The sequence below is a fragment of the Furipterus horrens genome, unplaced genomic scaffold, assembly GCF_987537825.1.
Source record: "Furipterus horrens unplaced genomic scaffold, mFurHor1.1.pri manual_scaffold_1, whole genome shotgun sequence".
Taxonomy (NCBI): Eukaryota; Metazoa; Chordata; class Mammalia; order Chiroptera; family Furipteridae; genus Furipterus; species Furipterus horrens.
In genome coordinates, this window is record NW_028327171.1 from 82,598,005 (window position 1) to 82,618,144 (window position 20,140).

General features: G+C 38.3%; 1 protein-coding gene across 1 annotated transcript in view; it reads left to right on the forward strand.

Moving 5' to 3' along the window:
- IMPG2 (interphotoreceptor matrix proteoglycan 2) overlaps positions 1 to 20,140 on the forward strand; it is a 71,348-nt gene that overhangs the window by 17,057 nt on the left and 34,151 nt on the right. The window contains exons 4-8 of the mRNA XM_090257430.1: positions 2,769 to 2,800; positions 2,911 to 2,934; positions 9,316 to 9,365; positions 10,225 to 10,307; positions 19,057 to 19,218. Of these exons, the coding sequence (XP_090113556.1) occupies positions 2,769 to 2,800; positions 2,911 to 2,934; positions 9,316 to 9,365; positions 10,225 to 10,307; positions 19,057 to 19,218 (351 nt within the window). The remainder of the gene's footprint in view (positions 1 to 2,768; positions 2,801 to 2,910; positions 2,935 to 9,315; positions 9,366 to 10,224; positions 10,308 to 19,056; positions 19,219 to 20,140) is intronic.

Here is a 20,140-nt window from a genome sequence, read left to right on the forward strand (position 1 = left end):
ACAGGGCATGGCCTCATCTTTGTAGCCCTAGCTCTGGCCATTATAATAAACATTGTTAACCCAGTAAGTGCCTCAGCCTTTTAAATAAATATTTGGAAATAGTACTCAGCAAAGTTTTAAGCTAAGAATATAAATCTCTGAGAATTATTATATTTCTTATTCTATATCACAAAATCAGATAGGCTGGAGCTGAAATCCAGACCCAGTTCTCTTTTCCAAAAGCTATGTTTTTTTCCTTAAGCCACTGGGCCTCCCTTCTTAGTCATTACCAGTTTTCCACCTTGCAGTGGCTAAAATGGAATGGCTGTTCAATGAAAAAAGAAACACACACACATTTATATCAGCAGTGTCCATTTCATTGTGTTACTGATATAGGATCAAGTAATAGAGCAGCAAAAATATATGATGTAGAGTTATTATTACCATAAAAACAGCATCTTGTGATGTTTTATTGTGTCAACTGATGGTCTTCATTTGTGTCCATTCAACGCCAGCAGGAATCCCCAATTTGGGGTTCAGTGAAGAAGGAAATTTGGTTCTGTGTATAACAGCTCAGTTGTCTATAAATACGGCCTTGGAGCCAGGTGGCCCTGGGGCCAGGCCCCTCTCCAACTAGATAGCTCTGCTGTACTCCTGCTTTACCCTATGCTGGTCTGCTTTATTCTGCTTGAGCGAGACATCTCCAGTGTTTCAGCTCAGCTGGGGATATATAGTTTTTAGTGGAAAAGGAAAGTGTGCTCCCAGAGCCAGAAGGGAGCTGACTTACATAGACTGAAGTCCCTAGCCCTGGTCCCTAATTTGTTTGTCCTCATGCAAATGAGGACTCCAAATCCATTTGCAGGTAGATTAGCCTAAAAGGCACTGTCTTGATTGGTCAGAATGGAGTTGCTTTGATTGACTGGTGAAGAAGCTGATGGGGGGGATATAACTGTGCAGTTCTGATTGGATGGAGGAAGCCTCAGTCCTATTGGTTGAAATAGGATTCTGGGAACTCCTTTCTGAGGGCTGGTTCACATAGCAGGAACACAGTGCAGGCAGACAGTTCAGTGTAGGCTTCTGTCTGCACTGCAGTTTCTTATAAATGGAAATTTTAGTAAGTTTAGTTTTAAAGGCATAGGAAATATACTTTCAATAATTATTTAGTAGAACATTCAGACAAAGGTGTAATGTGTTACCTGGATTGCTTCTTAAATAACAAATACAAATGAACTAAAAGAGAAGGAATTTGGGATGGACATTCCAGGCAGAGGAGACAATATGAGCCAAGTGTTTGTAGAGAGTGACTTGGGCCTATATACCAGAAGTGAAAGATCAGAGTGGAAAAGTGGATAACTTAAGTTTTTATTTAACTCTCTATAAAATAGGAAACCACTGAAGGGTTTTAAGTAGATGAGTCACAGGGGCTGATAGTTTTCAATTTTAAAAAGGTCATTATGGTTTCTATACACCACAGAATGGAATAGAGGGGGCAAGACTAGAGCGGAGACCAGGTTGGATGCTACTTCAGTACTCCAGGCCTGAGGTGATGAGGGTCCTAACCAGACCATGAGATAAAGAGAGCATGAGAGACATAAGTGGGAAACAAGATTAGTCCTATCTAGTCTTGTGTGGATTAAAGTCATGGATTGGTGAGAGAGGGATAGGATGAAGGAGTGGCCCAAGAACGCTCCCAGTTTCTAGCTTGGATAAGTATAACTGAGAACTCAGGCAGGGAAGCAGCTTTGTAGATGGTGGGTGGAGGGAGAATGAGTCTACTTTCAAATGTGTTGATTTGAACCATCTGTGAAATATGAATTGCTTGATATTTAGGTATAAAGAAATGGTGAGTGGTCATAAATATAGCTACAGGAATCACCAGCCTTGAGGTGGTAATTATAACCATGGGAGTGGCTGAGATTATTCTAGGAGAATCTGTAGAGTTAAGAAGAACAGTGAGTTATTCAGAGTAATTGTCTTTCCATTTTAGAGATGAGAAAATTGAGGCCTGACAGCAGAAAGATTTGGGGATTTGCCTCTTGGGACTTGAAACTAGATCTTCTGACTCCTAGTTACTAGTTTCTTTTTACCAAATTGATCTTAACAGAAAACCACTAATTTAGAGGAAATTGGGGGACAATTTGCTTTGGAATGTGACAGAGGCATAATCCAATAATTGATACAATTTATCTTTTTGTCTAAACCTTGGAGAAACAGACTTAACAGTTATTTTATCTACATGTTTATATTATTCTATATGAGAATTACTGTAAGTATATCACAAAATACTTTCGTTCTAAGCTCAGGGGAGGTTAATGTAAAACTCTACCAATCTTTAATTTGTAGACCATTTTGGAATGATTAGCAGGTAAAGTCTTAATTTCTGCCCATTACAAGAGGGCGCAGGAACTTTTGGGCATATAAACAGAGATTGTATGTAGGGACGTTCTCAAAGGTCACAGAACAAACTTGGCATCATTAGTACTTTGCTTTACCTAGGAGAAGGGAGGGAGAAAGAGAGGGAGAGAAATATTGATCGGCTGCCTCTTGCACGCCCCCAACTGGGGACCCGGCCCACAACCCAGGCATGTGCCCTGACTGGGAATCGAACTGGCAACCTTTTGGTTCCCAGGCCAGCGCTTAATCCACTGAGACACACCAGCCAGGGATAATAACATAGATTCTATAATGCTAGGGCATTAATGTTTTCTATGCAGTAAGTTTTATAATATTTACAGCTTATTAACTGTCATGAACTCACAGTTTTTTAAAAAAATATTTGTTTTCATTAGAAACTGGCATACACAAAGGAAACTCTAAGCGGGTAAGTGTCTTTTTTTTCCCCACCTAACTTCATGTTTGGCAAGAGAGACATATCATACCTACTCCAAGACTCACCCTAAATTTAACTGTCCCTTTCTGTTTTCTTGCCAGTTACTGCAATGATCAGGCCTGTGGGTAAGTCCAAATGCTTTTCTTCATCTGTAGGCCACTCCCTTTCCAGACCACCACCATAGCCACTGTGCTTTTTGACTGTCTCACCTTACTAGGAGGCAGACTGGTTCCTGTCTCTTGGGTGAGAAATTAGATTCCAGGAAATGGAATATGGAATGATCTACTGTGGTTGAGGCTTACAGGCTAATGATAACATTTTCTGGAATGATACACCTTCGTGGACGATAGTTTATGAAATAATGGGTTGTGGTGTGAATCACTTTACTGAGTAAGAATTATGATTTTGAAGAATAGGAATAGCACAACCTTGATGAATCAGTCCTCTAGTGTTAGGAGTCTTGGCCTCATTGACCTTAGGTTTAGGGTTAAGGTCATTTCTGGCTCCTGAGGAGTATCAGGACAAATAGATCATGGAAGGTGAGAGATTTTGAGCCTACAGGAGCTAAATATTTCCAGTTCTATCCATGTTCAGAATGTCTAGATTATGCCAGCATATGGGTGATTATTTGGAAAAGCACTGCTAGGGCATGAAATCCAGATAGTAGTCCAGAAGTTTGCTTCAAATTACAGGGACGAACATTGAAAAACCAAATAGGTGAGTCAGTGTCCAGAGATCCAACCTGGGCAGCAGAGTCCAGGCAAAAGCATAGTCGGTGTATACATGTGTATGGTAGTGTGGTATATGTAAGTTTCAAATCAAATATGAGTAAGTGGGAGGGAAATAGGCCTCTCCTCTTGGTGGTTTCACTTATTCATACAGCTAATGTTATCATTGAGTCTATGCTGGGACCTGAGATTGAGCACCTGCTTAGATGTGGGGCCATGTGACTTCTTCAGTGTGGAGTCTTCATCAAGAAGAGACAGAGCTCAGAATTTCTTTTTTATTGACATTGACATTGCAGCACACAGGGTGGACTGAGTAATCTGATGAGTCCTGCCAGTGCCAGTAATCTGCATGGATATACCTGATAAAAATGATAGCACATTTTACAGATCTTACATGGTTAACAAGTCCATAAGTACTGAATAAATATGGCTCTTAACCTGGAAGAATCCCTGAAGTTTGCTTGTGGAAGTGGACATTGGAAAGATTGTAGCTTGTGGGTTATTGTAAAGTGGTGCAGGGAGGGTTCTTCGAAATAGGATGGAAAGTTGTGACACTGTCGGAGGGTGGGTGTGGCTCATAAAGTGAACAGAGGTAGCTGGAAGATGTTGGAGGTGTAGCACATATGTGTGTTGTGTAATTCTATGTGACTCACTTTAACTGGGTGCAGTTTTCTGCATTCACCAGTGTTTCTTGCAACAAAATTGTATCTACGTAAAGGAGAAATTTGCATGTATGCTCAATTACTTTCTAATATATTAATCACATTGGAACACATTCACAAATAAGCATCATTGCAGAACTATCATATTTTTATTGATAAAGCACTATCTGTATTAGGTATAAGAGGAGACTCAAAATATTGTTCAGTATCCTTAGAAAATAAGGCATATGTAAAATTAGCAATACATAGGAACTAAAATGTAACTGAATTTTTTTTACACAAAAGAATACTCTTCAACAATAAAAAAGGAATGAACGGCTGATACATGCACTTTGTGTGACTGGTAGCAACACAATGAACCTCAAAAGCATTATGCTGAGTAAAAGATATCAGACACCAGGAACAAAAGACTATGTCACATGATTAAAAAAAAAATATATATATATATAATTAAAATCTAAATTTTAGAATTTAGAAGTTTGTATCCTTCCCATGAAACTAGAGCAGACCAGGTTGGGTTAGGGTGGAAACTGTCAAATGTGGTAGTTGCTGAACCAGGGTGACCTGAAGTGAGGTAATGCTGGGAGTTGAAACCATGAGAGTGGTCTAAGAATTCACTAAGCCCATTTTCTTTAATGTATTAGTGATCCCTTAAAAACCCTTAATTTGCATATGACTTTTTTAATATTCAGATTTATTTTTATGATTTTTTGAGATTATTCTTATATCTTCTTTGTTAAGAGACCCTTGTATTAGTTTTCTATTGACACTGTAAAAAGTTACCACCAACTTTGGTAGTTTAAAACAGCAAATTTATCTTACATTTCCATAGTTTAAAAGTCTGACACAGGCTTTTTAAAAAAGGTATTAACACATCTGTGTTCCTTTCTGGAGGCTGTAGGGAAGAATTTGTTTTCTTGCCTTTTCCAGCTTCTAGCGGCCGACTGCATTGGTTGGCTCATGACCCTCTTCCATCTTCAAAGCTGGCAATGGCTGGTCAAGTCTTTTTCACATTCCATCACTCTGACACTCTTCTGTATTTAGGGCTTCTTATTACATTGGGCCCACCTGTATAAATTAGGATATTTTTCCCTATTTTAAGGCCAGCTGATTAGCAACCTTTTTTTCAACCATATTTTCCCTGTGAACAACATTACTCACCTGTTCTGAGGATTAGGTTGTGGATGTGTTTGGGAGACCACTGTTCTGCCTACCACAATTCTTCCCTGTAATTTATATTGCTTTTTCTATGGGAACTATTGCCCATCTGCTGGCATATGACTTATACCAAGTACACTGCTGTGTGCCATTTTAAGCTTTCCCTAATGCCATCTGCTAACTCTTAAAAAAAGAAAAAACAACAGCAGACTATTTCCCACCTTACTTATTAGGACTTTACATCTAATCTTACCTTTTAGAAATTTCTTCTTTTCATTGTTTCTCTCTTTCTCCTGGGTCTTCAACTTGTCCTATTAGCTACTTGTTCCCATTAGCATTTAAATGTGTTCAAGACTCTCCCATGTTACCTGTTTACAAATGGGCTTCCCTCTGATACTTGTCTCCATTGCAACAAGACATCTTGAAAGAATCTCCACTTAGCTTCAGTTGCTGCTTAACCCCTGCTATCTGGTTTTACTGTTGTATCCTCAATAACCAGTATTAAACTTAGCTTAGGATATGTGCTCATTAAATATTTGATAAATGAATATTCTGAATTTCTGCCCAGTCATCCAAGTCTGTGATGACCTCTGGTGATAGTCTCAGTGTAAGGACTGTTCTTGGGGATTTGTTTTTCTTTCTTTCTTTTTTTTTTTTTTGGTACCTCAATTAACTTGCATTTGTAGTCAAGGGTGCCTATCATAGATCACAGCAAAAAAAAAAAAAAAAAGAAAAATGAATACACACACACACACACATATATATATACACACACACGTCTATATATATTTTCTGTGTGGGCTAATACAGTCCACTGCTTCAGTAAACCCTGTTTTCTCCTAGATTTGTTTAGCATTTCATACTTTTCATAATGCTCCTCTATATAATATTTTGTATGGTTTTCATCAATACCTTTGTGAAATAGGCAGGGCAGGGAAGTGGTTCTGTTTTGGAGATTGGGTTCTTGAGGCCCAGAGCAACTGAGATATTTTTCCTCACACATAAAGTTGATATATCTGGGACTATTACCCAGGATTCCTTGCTCCGTGCCTTGAGTTCTTTTGTTGTCACATGCTGATTACAAAACCAGAGTTAAGAGCAAAGCAAAGCATAGAAAATTGTCAAGGGGAGTAGTAACCTAGACAGGAGATATGCTTGGCTTGTTTCACACTTCTAAAAAAAGTTTACTTATTTACTGATTTGAGAGAGAGAGAGAGAGAGAGAGAGAGAACACCATCGATTTGTTGTTCACTTATTTATGCGTTCATTGGTTGACTCTTGTATTTTCCCTGACTGGGGATTGAACCCACAACCTTGGTGTATTGGGATGATGCTCTAACCGACTGAGCTACTTGGCTAGGGCTCACTATGTGTCCCATGTGGCTATGATACTTTCTTTTCTTAAAGATTTTATTTATTTATTTTTAGAGAGAGGGGAGAGGAAGGAAGAAGAGAGGAGAAGTATAGAAGCATTGATGTGTGAGAGATAACATCAAACATTGGTTGTGTCTTGCATGCCCCAAATTGGGGACCTGGCCTACAACCCAGGCATGTGCCCTAATTGGGAATCAAACCAGTGACATTTTGGTTTGTAGGCCTGCACTCAATCCACTGAGCCATCCCAGCCAGGACTGGCTGATATTTTCTGACACAATCCTGCCTAAATTCCGTTGACATGATTAGGATGTAACAGCGAGGAATAAATTATGTGCTGCGTGTACTGAGGAAATGAGACCATAGGGGGTTGTTTGCTGAAGATATTAAACTGAAGTTGTTAGCTGAATAACTTGAAATTTGTGGTTTGGCCTAGAAATGAAGTAGCATTTCTGTCTCTAAACTCAACACAACTCTGTTCTAGTTCATTGTGAGTAACATCTTAGAGGATCCCTGCAGGAGGACTACCTAATGAAAATATGTGAAAGGATTCTTGTTAAATGTTCTTTGCTGTCTTGAAAAGAGAGTGGGAGGGTGAGGGATTGGGTGTTGGCGTGTTAGCCAAGTGATTTGAATTACTGAGAGTTGCCTACTTACCATCATTAAAGCAATGTTATTTTGAATTCAGTAAGTGAAGTCTAGTTTTACTGGAATAAGCAAACTTCTCCATTGTGATTGCCTACCAAAGCCTGGAGGTTTAGGGATCATAGCCCTAGTTGACTGCTCCCCCCACCTCCCGCTCCAGTTCTAGGCATGTAATGTCTTTGAATTGTTATATTTTATCTTAATATTCACTTAAACTTTATATACTATCCATAGTATGGCCACATTTTAAGAAATATTAAAATATTTTAAATTACATATCGGTTGCTGCTTAGCTTCCCAACTACCTACCTGTGCTTCAAGTAAAATTGCTGCTTCAGGATGTGTGCCATGGCCCTGGACAGTGTGGCTCAGTTGTTTGGAATATTGTTGCTTAAGTCAAAAGATTGTGGGTTTGATTCCTGTTCTGTGGGTTCTGTCCCTGGTCAGGGCACATGCAAGAGACAACCGATCAGTGTTTCTCTCTCACATTGATGTTTCTCTCTGTCTCTCTCTCCCTCCCTTCTCCTCTCCCTAAAATCAATAAGCGTGTCCTTGGGTGAGGTGAGGATTACAAAAAGATGTTGCCATGTTTATCTGGTGGCTTTGAGGTCACCCATCCTGCCCCCACTCAATGAGCTAATGTATAACAACAGTAGGGCAGTCTGAAGGAGTTGTTCTGAAGATGTGACTCACTGGCACTTAGGCAAGTCTGTGGGGAAAACATTTTTGACTGTGATGATATCACCTTACAAGGCTGACTTGTGTAAAGTTGAAAAGAGTTTCAATGGCTATCAGCTGAAAACTGGTGTCTTCGCCATCCAGCTCCTTTGGAACACCAGCCTGTTTTCCTTAGGACACGTATATGAACTTTGAAGTCCTGACACTTCCCCAAATTACTATAATTTGATTTTTACATTTTTTTGAGTGTGTGGAAATTTGGACTTGCAGAAACCCACTTTCTTTCCTTTAAAGTGGGGCTTTCTCAGGTTATTTTTTGATATTTGCTTGCAGTTAGTTGTGTGGTTAAAGGATAATCGGGAGACCTGAGGTGTACTAGCAGTGGGGCCTACAGCAAATCATTTCTCTAAGCTTGACTTTCTTTATATAAAAAAATTTTATGATTTCTATGATATCTCAAGTGAGATGAGATTTGTGCTTGTATGTTCCCTTTAGAAGCCAGTACTTTCCAGTCTGTATTACTTGTATTTATAATAATTTACTTGGAGTCTATTTTCTATAAGACTAACTTTCATAGATCATAGGCGTTTTGTTCACCACTATATGACGCATGTCTTCTGTAATTTGTCAATAGTATTTATTTATTTATTCATTCAGAAATATCTATTTAATGTCTACTGAATAGCAGGTACTATTTAGGCTGTAGAAACAGCAAGAACAGGGCAGGCAAAGTCCCTGATCTCATGGAGTTTAGATTCTTAAGGCAGTCCTATTCAACAGAACATTCTGTGGTGCTGGAAATGTTCTTTACTGTGCTGTCCAGTATGGCAGCCATTAGTCACATGGGACTGTTGAGCACTTGAAATGTGACTAGTGTGAATGAGGAACTGAATTTTAAACTTTATTTGATTTTATTTAATTTAAATTGCTACCTATATACAGTGATTACCATATTAGACAATGTCATTCTGGAGGATTTAACAGGTTGGAGATAGAGATAAAGAAATAGGTAATAAAATGAACAAAATAATTTCACATAGTGAAAGGAACTGAGAAGAAATAAAACGGGGTACATGATATAGTAAGTACGGGAGTACTTTGTATAGTGTGATTCTAGTTGAGTAGGAGTCAATACATGTGAAATAAATAAATTATGAAGATCTATTGAATTTTTTTCAGAAAAAAAACAAACCCAAAAACAACAACAAGTAAACTCTCACATTTCTATCATTTTATTAACTCCAGACATTTTTTTCCCCAGCCCTGAATTGTCACCTCTAGTTCCTGTTGGCGATACTTCAACATTGGCAGGTTTGCTTTTGTGCCTTTACATACTTTTCTTTTAAAATTACTTATGGTTTAACACAGTCTTGCTAGCAATAATTTTTTAGCTCACATTTAAAAAATATCATCTTTCTCTCTCCCTATATGTTGTTTAAGAGCCTCAAGAAAAAGTAATTTAAAACAATGTATGGCATTATATTGTGGGTACTTAAAAATCTTTAATTATTGAGTATGATACAAATCAGAAAGCTGCTTAAAACAAATGTATGACCTAAGGAATTATTATAAGGCAAACACTCTGTAACCACTACTCATGTCAACAGTTAGAACGTTTCTAGGTTCATCATTTGTCATTTGTCTTGTAGAGTTCCCCAGAGTAAGGATTTTTCTGCTTCCATTCTGTGGTGTGCTTGAACATGTTGCTTTGTCTTCTCTATTTCCTGTAAATTGGTAGTTGCTTTCTTTATTAATCAATTTTTAAAAAGCTTCTCTTTATTGGAATTTCAAACATATGCAAAAATTAGAATAGCACAGTGAGACCCAGCTTCAACAATGGTCAATTCATGGTTAGTTTCCACCTTCACCCACTTCCCCTCTCTGGCAGTGTTACTTCATTCAGTTTTGTCCCCTTTACCAGATAGCTCTGGTGTCTTACATAAAGTCTGGCATGTAATGGGTGTTCAGTAAATGCTTGTTGGATGAATGAATGAGTCATAATTATTTCTTATTATAGGAAGACTCTGCAAATGTGTCTTAGGGTTAGAATAAACCGAATTTCCGGGATGAAAAAGCAACTGCCTTATGTAGTCAGTTCCTTGTTTCCTGATATAAATTCTGACTTAGTCAGGGACTGGATTCATATGCATGTTTTTCTTTTTCTACTTAGATGCTGTCCTCAGTGTTCCATATCCAGGGGTGACCTCTTATGAAGCTACCTCAGAGAGCAGCTTGGAGAGGCCAGAGGAGAGTGTGAGTGACACTCTGTTTTATTTAGTTTCTAACACGGAGAATAGGGTTAACAGAGATTATTATTCCATTGTAAGAGTACACAAGACTTCCTGTGTTCCCTTATGGAAATGTTTTAGATTCTAAAACCAGTACATGAAAAAGAATCTGATTCATCAGCAAGTCAAGCTTTTGGCGAGAAGGGGCTTCAAATTATAAATGAAATGACATGGTGTCCCAGGAGCTGTCATTATGGTAATCCCACTCACTGTCTCTTGTGGGCTATGTGACATAATATATTATGGGGATTTTTGCCTACATTCTTCTATCCCTAACTCAATTAGGACATAGCTTCCTCTTCCTTGGTGGGAAAGGATATAGCTTTTTTTTTTTTTTTTTTAAGTATATTTTATTCATTATGTTGTTACAGTAGTTCCAATTTTTTTCCCCCTTTGCTTCCCTCTGCCCAGTACCCCCCTTTCCTCCAGCAATTCCCACTTTCCTTAGTTCATGTCCATGGGTCGTGCATATAAGTTCTTTGGCTTCACCCTTTTCTATATTATTCTTAACTTCCCCCTGTCTATTGTTTTTTTTTAAATTTAATAAATATTTATTAAACACCTCAGAAATACAAAATCTGCTAAAATTGTTAATTTTTAAGTTTCTTTTAAGTATATTTTATTATGTTGTCACAGTAGTTATACAGTTATATTCCCCTTTGCTCCCTTCTGCTCAGTACTCCCCTCCCTCCAGCAATCCCACCCCCCTTAGTTCATGTCCATGGGTCATGCATACAAGCTCTTTAGCTTCACCTGTTCCTATATTATTCTCAACTTCCCCCTGTCTATTCTGTACCAACCGATTATGTTTCTTAATCCCTGCCCCATATTCCCAATTCTCCCCCTCCCCACTCCCAGCTGATAACCCTCCAAACAATCCCCATACCTATGATTTTGTTCCTATTCTGGTTTGCTTAGTTGGATTTTGTTTTTATTTTTTAGATTCAGTTGTTGGTAGTTGTGAGTTTGTTGTCATTTTAGTGTTCATAGTTTTGAACTTTTTCTTAAATAAGTCCATTTGACATTTCATATAATAATGCTTGGTGATGATGAACTCCTTTAGCTTTACCTTGTTTGGGAAGCACTTCATCTGCCCTTCCATTCCAAGTGATAGCTTTACTGGATAGAGTAATCCTGGTTATAGGTTGCCTTTCATCACATTGAATACTGCTTGCCAATCCCTTCCTGCCTGCAAAGTGTCCTCTGAGAAATCAGCTGATAGTCCTATAGGCACCCCCCTGTGGGCAACTCTCCGCCTCTCTCTTGCTGCCCCCAGGACTCTCTCTTTATCTTTCACCTTTGGCATCTTAATCATGATGTGTCCTGGTGTGGTCCCCTCTGGGTCCACCTTGCCCACGACCCTCCGTGCTTTTCGGAGTTGTATGACCATCTGCTTTGCAAAATTTTGGAAGTTTTCCTCATTTTTTTCAATTCTGGCTTCATTCTCCACTGGTTGACTGTTTTTTCCTTCCTTATGTTCCAAATCATTGATTTGAACCCCAGTTTCCTTCCCTTCTCCACTAGTTTTGTGTGGATTTTCCTTTGTTTCACTTAGCATAGCCTTCACTTCTTCTCTTATGCCTTTGCCATACTCAAGCATATCTCTCAAGCCTGTGAGCATCTTTTATCACCAGTGTTCTGAATTCTGCGTCTGTTAGGATATCTATCTCCTCATCTGTTAGGTTGGCTGTCTCCTCATCGCTTAGTTCTCCCACTGGAACCTTGATCTGTTCCCTCTTTTGAGCCGTACTTCTCTGTCTCCTCATCCTGACAGGCTCCTGTGTTTGTTTGCCTCCACATCCCAGGTAGAGCTGTCACTTCTGTTACGTTGTAAGGGGCGAAGTCTTAGGGATTCGTCAGTATAGGGCAACCTGTTTCACCATGTTGTGGTGCTGTATCCTCCGCTGCCTTGCGGCATACCTCTTCAGGGGAAAGGCTAAGGGAGTAAACCCCGACAGAAAATCCGGAGCCGGAGTCCCTAAGGCGGTTTGACGTTGTAGTCAACACTGGCAACTCCTGCGGCGCACCTGAACCCAAGCTGTATCGACTCCGTCTTTCCCTTGGACCCTTCAGCTGCGAAGAGAGGGGGGGTCTGCTGCATGGGCAACAGCAGACCCTCCATATTACCCTGCCCAGGCTCTGTAGCTTCAGTGTCATCGCAAGATGTCGATTCAACACGGGAGGAGACAGATACTACCATGTCACTCCCGAGACAGATACTACCATGTCACTCCCGAGTCGGACTGCACAGCCATTCTCGGCGGTGCAGATAGACTCTTAAGAAGCTACACCATCGTCTCTCGAGACGGACGGCTGCCGACGACAACGGTGCTGTATGTGGGGGAGGGGTCTGAGAGGGAACAATGCCACCTGCCCAGAACTCGCCCCCTTTCCAGGCACTTCTCCCAGTTCTGCACTGGACTGGCGCCCCTCTAGCTGTTGCTCTGGCCGTCGTTCCCAGAGTGGGTGGGTCTGCAGAAGTTCTAGGACCATGGGGGCCCTTTAAACAAGCGGACTCTGCTGAGACTGGCAGTTTCTGCCTCCACCCCAACCCCCACTGGTCTGCACAGTCAGAAGCAATGAGGCTTGATTTTCCCCGGTGCTGGTACTGTGAGCTGTGAGGTCTGGGGAGGAGGTCTGGTGAGGAGCTGGGAACATTCCCCAGGTGTCCCACCTGACTTTTTAAAATGTGTGACTGCACTTTCTGCCAGCCTGCTGCTACCGGCACCACACCGTGTCCTCTCCGCCCTGGCTCCTCCCCTCCTACCTGTCTGGATGAGTATTTCTTCTTTATATCTTTGTTTGCTGGACTTCCACACATTTGATTTTCTGGAACTTCTGGTTGTTTCTAGTTTTGAGGTAGTTGTATTCCTTCCTGGTTGTGGAGGGAGACGCAGCGTGTCCGGCTACGCCTTCATCTTGGCCGGAAGTTTAAAAATCCAGAGGCACCATGTTTTTCAGGCACATCATTATTAATAGCAATGTGGACACTATATAACATTAAGTTGACTCTCTATCATATTCAGGTTTAAAAAATATACTTATGCTCAGAAAGATAGAAATATTTTGTTAGAAATTTTGTTAAATATGTATTTTTAAACCTGTGCAATACTATGTTCATAGCAGCACTAATTATAATAGCCAAGTCCTAGAAACAGCCTAAGTGCTCATCAATGGATGAATGGATCAAAAAACTGTGGTACGTATAGACAATGGAATATTAAGCAGCAGAAAGAAAGAAGGAACCCCTACCTTTTGCAGCAGCATGGATAGAACTGGAGAGTATTATGCTAAGTGAATAAGCCAGGTGGCAAAAGACAAATACCATATGATCTCGCCTCATATAGGAAGCTAATGAACAACACAAACAAATGAGAAAAATAGAACCAGGGGCATGAAAACAAGGAACAGACTAACAGTGACCAGGGTGGAGGGAGGAAAGGAGAAGAAGGGGAAGAAGAGGAAGGGTTTAGTCAAGGAACTAGTATAAATGACTCATGGACATGGACAACAGGGTGGGGATTGACTCTATGAGAAGGGATGGGGTGGATGGGGCAGCAGAAAAATGGGACAACTGTAATAGAACGACAATAAATTAATTTAAAAAAAAAGAAAAAATATGTATTTAAAAAATTTTGAGGTTCATAAATTCTTGATTACTTAAGATATAGCAAACTCTGAACATATCCATTAAAAAGGTACAATTTAGTTACCTTGCACACTTTTTCACATTTTAACGTATGTGAAATCAGAATAAGTGAACCACTGTGCCCCACCAACCTCCTTATAACTGAGCAAGGCTGGTAGTAGCTTGGGATTTCTGTGTTGATGTCCAAGTCAGTACCTTCAGTACTACTGTGTCCGAAATTCATGGTGCTGAAAATATCACCATTTGATAAATATTTCTTATTGAATGAGTGAATAAAAAATGATACTTTATAGTAGTCCCTCTCTATATTGCGGTTCACTTATTGTGGCCTCACTGTATCACGGGATTTTTTAAAATATTATATTTAATTATTTATCGCAGATCTTTTGCTCTATCATGGGATTTTGCAGTACTGTATACGTATGTTGTTTAAGTTACATAGGTTTAAGAGTGTAGAATGTGTTTAAGAACATAAGTAGTGTTTATAAAAGTGTGGAAAAGGTTATAAGGGAGTGGGAAAGGTTAATAAGGGACTGTGAATGGTTTATAAGTGTGTGGGAAGGGTTTATAAAGCCTTAAAATATATATAAATACTCAAATAAATGTAAGGTTCCTACTTCGTGGATTTTCACCTGTCGCGGGGGTGTGTCTAGAACATAATACCCGCGATAAGTGAGGGAATACTGTACTTCTGAACTTGAGGCAGAATAATTATGATTTAGGTTTGGAAACATTCATAGAATGAGATAAAATTCACTGTAGTGGAAATGAAAAAATTGTGTGTAATCAGTTGGAACATTAATATCCAAAACAGAAAAGGTGATTTGAAGCCAGTTTATAGAACAAAACACTATAGAGATACCTAACCAGAATTAGATTGCCTAGTTCAAAATTAAGAATTATTTCAAAATAAAGCTCAAGATACAATTTTACATTTCAGTTTTTCCTGACATATTTTTCCATCTACCATTTTAGAGATCATATACTTTATTCTATTTTGTAGATATACTATAAGTTATAATGGATATTGAATTTAGCAAAATTTAAGTGTTTTAAAATCTTTATCCTTATCCTGAGCAGTATGGGAACATTAGAACACTGTGTTCAAATGATCATCTTACTGATTATTCTGTTTTTTAGCATTTTTGTTATTTTTTCCCCTCTATTTTAGTTTAATTTTTACTCCCACAAATTAGTCTGTACTGTATTTGTTTTATACAGTTAAAGTTTGTACACTTATGTAAACTGATAAATGATATTTATCATTTTATTTTCTTAAAATTCTTTTTTGCATTTTAGACTTCTTTTTGAGGTTAACTTTCCTTCTCAAATATATGTTCCTGGTATTAAAGTAATACTTTAGTGAGAGTGTCTCACTGGTTCAGTCTTAGTTTTTGAACACCTGAAAATATCTTTATTATCCCCTTAATCTAGAAAAATATTTTAAATCTGTATTAAATTGTAGATTGAGGATTTTTTTGGTTAAGGTTTATTTTACTATTTTCTAACTTTTATTGTTGCTACTGGGAACTCAATGATCAGTTTAGTTGTTGTTCTGGTTGTTTTTGTCTACTTTTTTTGAAGTCTAATTTTACTTTTTGCTTATTTTTTTTTCAGAGACATTACCTTCACATGTGTCAAAAAATAACAAACACTGTAATTGGTGAAGTCACATATTTAACTCTGCCATCTGTCCAGTTTTCAATCTCTACCCCTTCCCTGTACTCTACTAGTCAACAGCTTTTGTTACATTTTTGTGAAATATTCCAGACTTCTTAAAGGTACATACAAGCAAATGCAAATTCCTATTCTTTCCCTCAAGGGATTCTTTAACTTGAGACTCTATAAAGACAATAAAAATTATTTTAAAAAGCAAAATATGCATTAATGGAATAACTATACATAATTTATGATGCAGTAAACTTAAGCATAAATATATTGACAACAGATTTCAAATAATAAATTTTGCTGGATGGGGGCTTTTTTGTTTCAGGATATTGTGGTCCTCTTGAAAGGAGCCCCCCACCCCCTAAAAGTATTCCTTGTCTACTTTTAAGTCGATCGATCTAGCTGTCATCAGAAGAGATAACTGCTGACAATTTCTCAGAATTTATGATAGGTATAAAGCCTCAGCTTAAGGAAATACCACAATGCCAAAGCAAAAATAAACAAACATAAATATACTCCTCTACCTGTTTTTGTGAAACTGCAGAATCCCAGATACCGTATATCCCATATATTGTATATATGTAAACTACTATATAGTATTTGGGATTCTGCAGTTTCACAAAAATGACTATAAAAGAAACTCTCAGCTGTTATCTCTTATGATTAGATATGTCTGACCTTCTTATTGTATCTCTCATGTCTGTTAATTACTCTTTAATAATTTAAATTCCTTTGTCTTTCTGCGTTGCATTCAAGTATGTCTTTCAGTTCATTAATTCTTCCTTCAACTTAGACTAATTTGTTTCAAACTGTCTATTGTGTTTTTAGACTTCTTGCTTTATTGATCTGATTTTGAACATGTGTAGACCTTCCACTTTGTATTCTATCTCTTTGTGGTAAAAATTAAAACTAAAGCCTAGGTGTCAAGGGGTCAGCAGATATTCCATATACAGGTATAACACTAAATCATTTCTCTGGCTTCTTCTAATCTTTCTTACCCTTTGGGATTTTCTTTCTTGCAAATGAACTATGCATTAAAAAAATTCAAAAATATTTATTGAGCATTTTAGGCATTCTGTAGCAGTAAGGTTACTAAATATATTTCTTTTAAAATAATACTGGAAATGGAAGTTTCTGTTCAAATCTAGTGAGGTAAAACTTAACATGGAAAAATGCAGAGTCTCGTACAAAATTCTATTTAAGACTTAAGAGTTTTTGTTGATATTACTGTCAGTATGACTCAGCAGTATGATGCAGTTAACTGGAGGAAAAACACCTAGTAAAAGCTAGTGTGATTTTGGGTTGCATAATACAAATATAGGATTTATCATAAGGGGGTTGGTAGTCCTACCATGTTTTAGTGCATCAGACCTCCTTTGTGTGTACCACACTCTCAGGAAGACATGAAAAGCCTGAGGAGTGTCTGGAGGAAAGGAACTAGTGAAAAGTCAGGGAAGACATGAGCGCTGCCTGTACTTATTTGAAGGGCTCTCTGGTGACTACATTGTTTATAAGTGTCCCAGGTTACCAACTGGGATCAATGGTAACAGTTACAGGGAAATATATTTGGGTTTAATATTAAAAACTTTTCAACCATGAGAGCTTTTCTAGAAATGTAATGGTCTGCCTTTGAAAATCATGACTCTTTCTTATCGGAGCCATTTTAAATTGGGGATGAGCAGCCATTTGTCAGGGGTATTGTGGAGAGAATTCAAACCTCAGAAGTGATGGTGGGATCTCCGACAGTTTTGAAAGTTGCTGATGATATGACCCATCAGGGATCAAAATGACACAGTGGAAAAGTCCTTGTGTTCTCTTCCTACATCTGCCATTGGCCTGCCAGGAGCCCTTAGGCTAGCCATTCTTCCTTTGCAATCCTGGTTTTCTTCTGTATCAAAATAGAGAGACTGGGATTAGATGAGCTCAAGGGCATCTTGCATGCAGCAGTTACTACTGTATGTTCTAGTAGTGATATTTTGTTTCCCTCATTCCTTCCACATTTATTCATTGGAATTCTTTCATAAGGAACTATTGTCACTTCTCATACATTTATTTATTAAATCATATTAGTACCAATGCATGACTGTATTTTATTATTTGGATTATAATTAAGTATTCATTTTGTTGCTCTAATTATGCCAGCTTTGGTCACTGGAAGACCTGGATTCTAATAATACACAGTACGAAAGTTTGCTGATATGGTTTCAGATTCCACATAGCAACAAACCATTAAGAAACTACCACCTGTTCCTGTTGAGCTTGGTAGTATCTAAAAAGAAATACACAATTACCTGAAAAGGCTGTTAATATATTCCTCTTTTCCCCAATACATTTCTGTATGGCTAAATTTTCTTCACATACTTAAACTACAATAACATGTTGAAACTGATTAATGCAGAAGCAGATTTGAGAACCCAGCTGTCATCCATTAAGCCAAACATCAAAGAATTTGCAAACATATAAACAATGTTGAGAACCATGCGTCTAGGCTATTTTTAGATGATAATTTTAGCATGGTCAACTGTGTTTTAACTCACAAATGGTCAAATTTAGAGGTTATTTTTGAAAATTTTTCTGTCTTTCGCTGAACTGATCATTGTGTGTTTAAAGAAATGTATAAATGCACCATAATTTTATTTTTATTTTTTGGTTTTTCAATTACAGTTGTCCCGTTTTTCCCCATTTCTCTCCCCCACCCAACCCACCCCCTCTCCCGCAATCATATCCCTCCCCGTTGTCCATGTCCATGAGTCATTTATACACGTTCCTTGACTAGACCCTTCCCTTACTTATCCCCCTTCTCTCCCTCGCCCCTCCCCCCTATCGACTGCTATTCTGCTCTTTGTTCTATTTGGTTCTTTTGTTTGTGTTGTTCTTTAGTTTCCTGTATTAGGTAATATCATACGGTATTTTTCTTTCTTTGCCTGGCTTATTTCACTAAGCATAATTCTCTCTAGTTCCATCCATGTTGTTGCAAATGGCAGGAGTTCCTTCTTTCTTTCTGCTTCTTTCCATTGTGTAAATGTACCACAGTTTTTTTATCCACTCATCTACAGATGGGCACTTAGGCTGTTTCCAGCACTTAGCTATTGTAAACAGTGCTGCTATGAACATAGGGGTGCATAAGTTCTTTTGAATTAGTGTTTTAGGATTTTTCAGGTATAATTCTAGTAGTGCAATCGCTGGTTCAAAAGGCAGTTCCTAAATGCACCATAATTTTAATATTAACCTATGTCTTAAGGTTCACCCAATTAGTTCCAAAGTCAAACACTGTATAAAAGATGATCATCAGAAGTTACCCTTGACATAGTATCTGGTATATAGTAGGCAGTCAGTATATATTTTTTGATAAAATAAGTAAACATTAACATTTATTATTCTTTCCTTAAAAATTCAGATTAGCAATGAAATTGAGACTGTGATAGAAGAATCTACAGAACCAGCAGCTGAACAGATTGCAGAATTCAGTATCCACCTTTTGGGGGAGGAATACAAGGAAGAACTACAGGATCCTTCTAGCTTCCACCACCAGAGCCTTGTAGAAGAGTTTATTTCAGAGGTGGGTAATTTTGGTTTGTTTTTATTCATTATTTTTTGATAAGCAAGACGGTTTTCTTGGGTTGTAAATTTCCCATATTTATAACATTGCTTAAAGGTAGGTTTAGGATTCAAGCTTTCCATTGGCTTGGTTCAGGGGTGGTGACTTAGCCATTTCTTCAAAAAGTACTATGAAAAATTCACAGAAAGACAGATGAGTCATTTCATTGAAACAAAATCTTCACATACTTGCCATCTAACAAATAAATGCTATTTCCGACTTTTGCTGCAAAGCCAAGGAAGAATGTGTTCTATGGCATGGTTTTAACTTAACAGTATTTGGAGAAATGAGCATCTTTGAGAAACTACATACAATATATTATTATTCTTTAGGAAACATTAAATAAGGCTATCCCACAACTTTCCTTTCTGGAAGAATACTGTATAAGGTCTTGAATTCAAGATTCTTTCAGTAAAAAATGACCATACTCGTCTCCCTTGTTGTGTGCCTTGCTGTAAGGCATTGAGTGCCCATCTTCCCTCTCTGTCCAGTTACAGGACACACCATTCCTTCCTGTTTTTTTCTTTTCCATTCCCTTTTGATGGGGTTCTTCTTGGCCATGTTTTTTAATTCCATTACCGTGGACTAATTTTTTTCCCTGGACACTGTGTCTAAATGAGAAATAAAAATATGCCCCTTTCAGCCAAGCAGCTTCATTGTAGCCACCAGACATGGGAAGTGTAGGCCAGACGATTAATTTTCCTAGCTGTGTGGCCAAGTTGTGAGGTGTATGGTATGTGGAAGAAATGTCAACCAGGCCGGTGGCCACCTGGCACCAGATAGTGTCTTGGATCAGCTGTCTGGTTCTCTCTGCCCTTGGACTAAAAAACCGTTAATAAGCCTCAGTGTTTGGGTAAACAAACCTGCTGAGTGACTGCATATT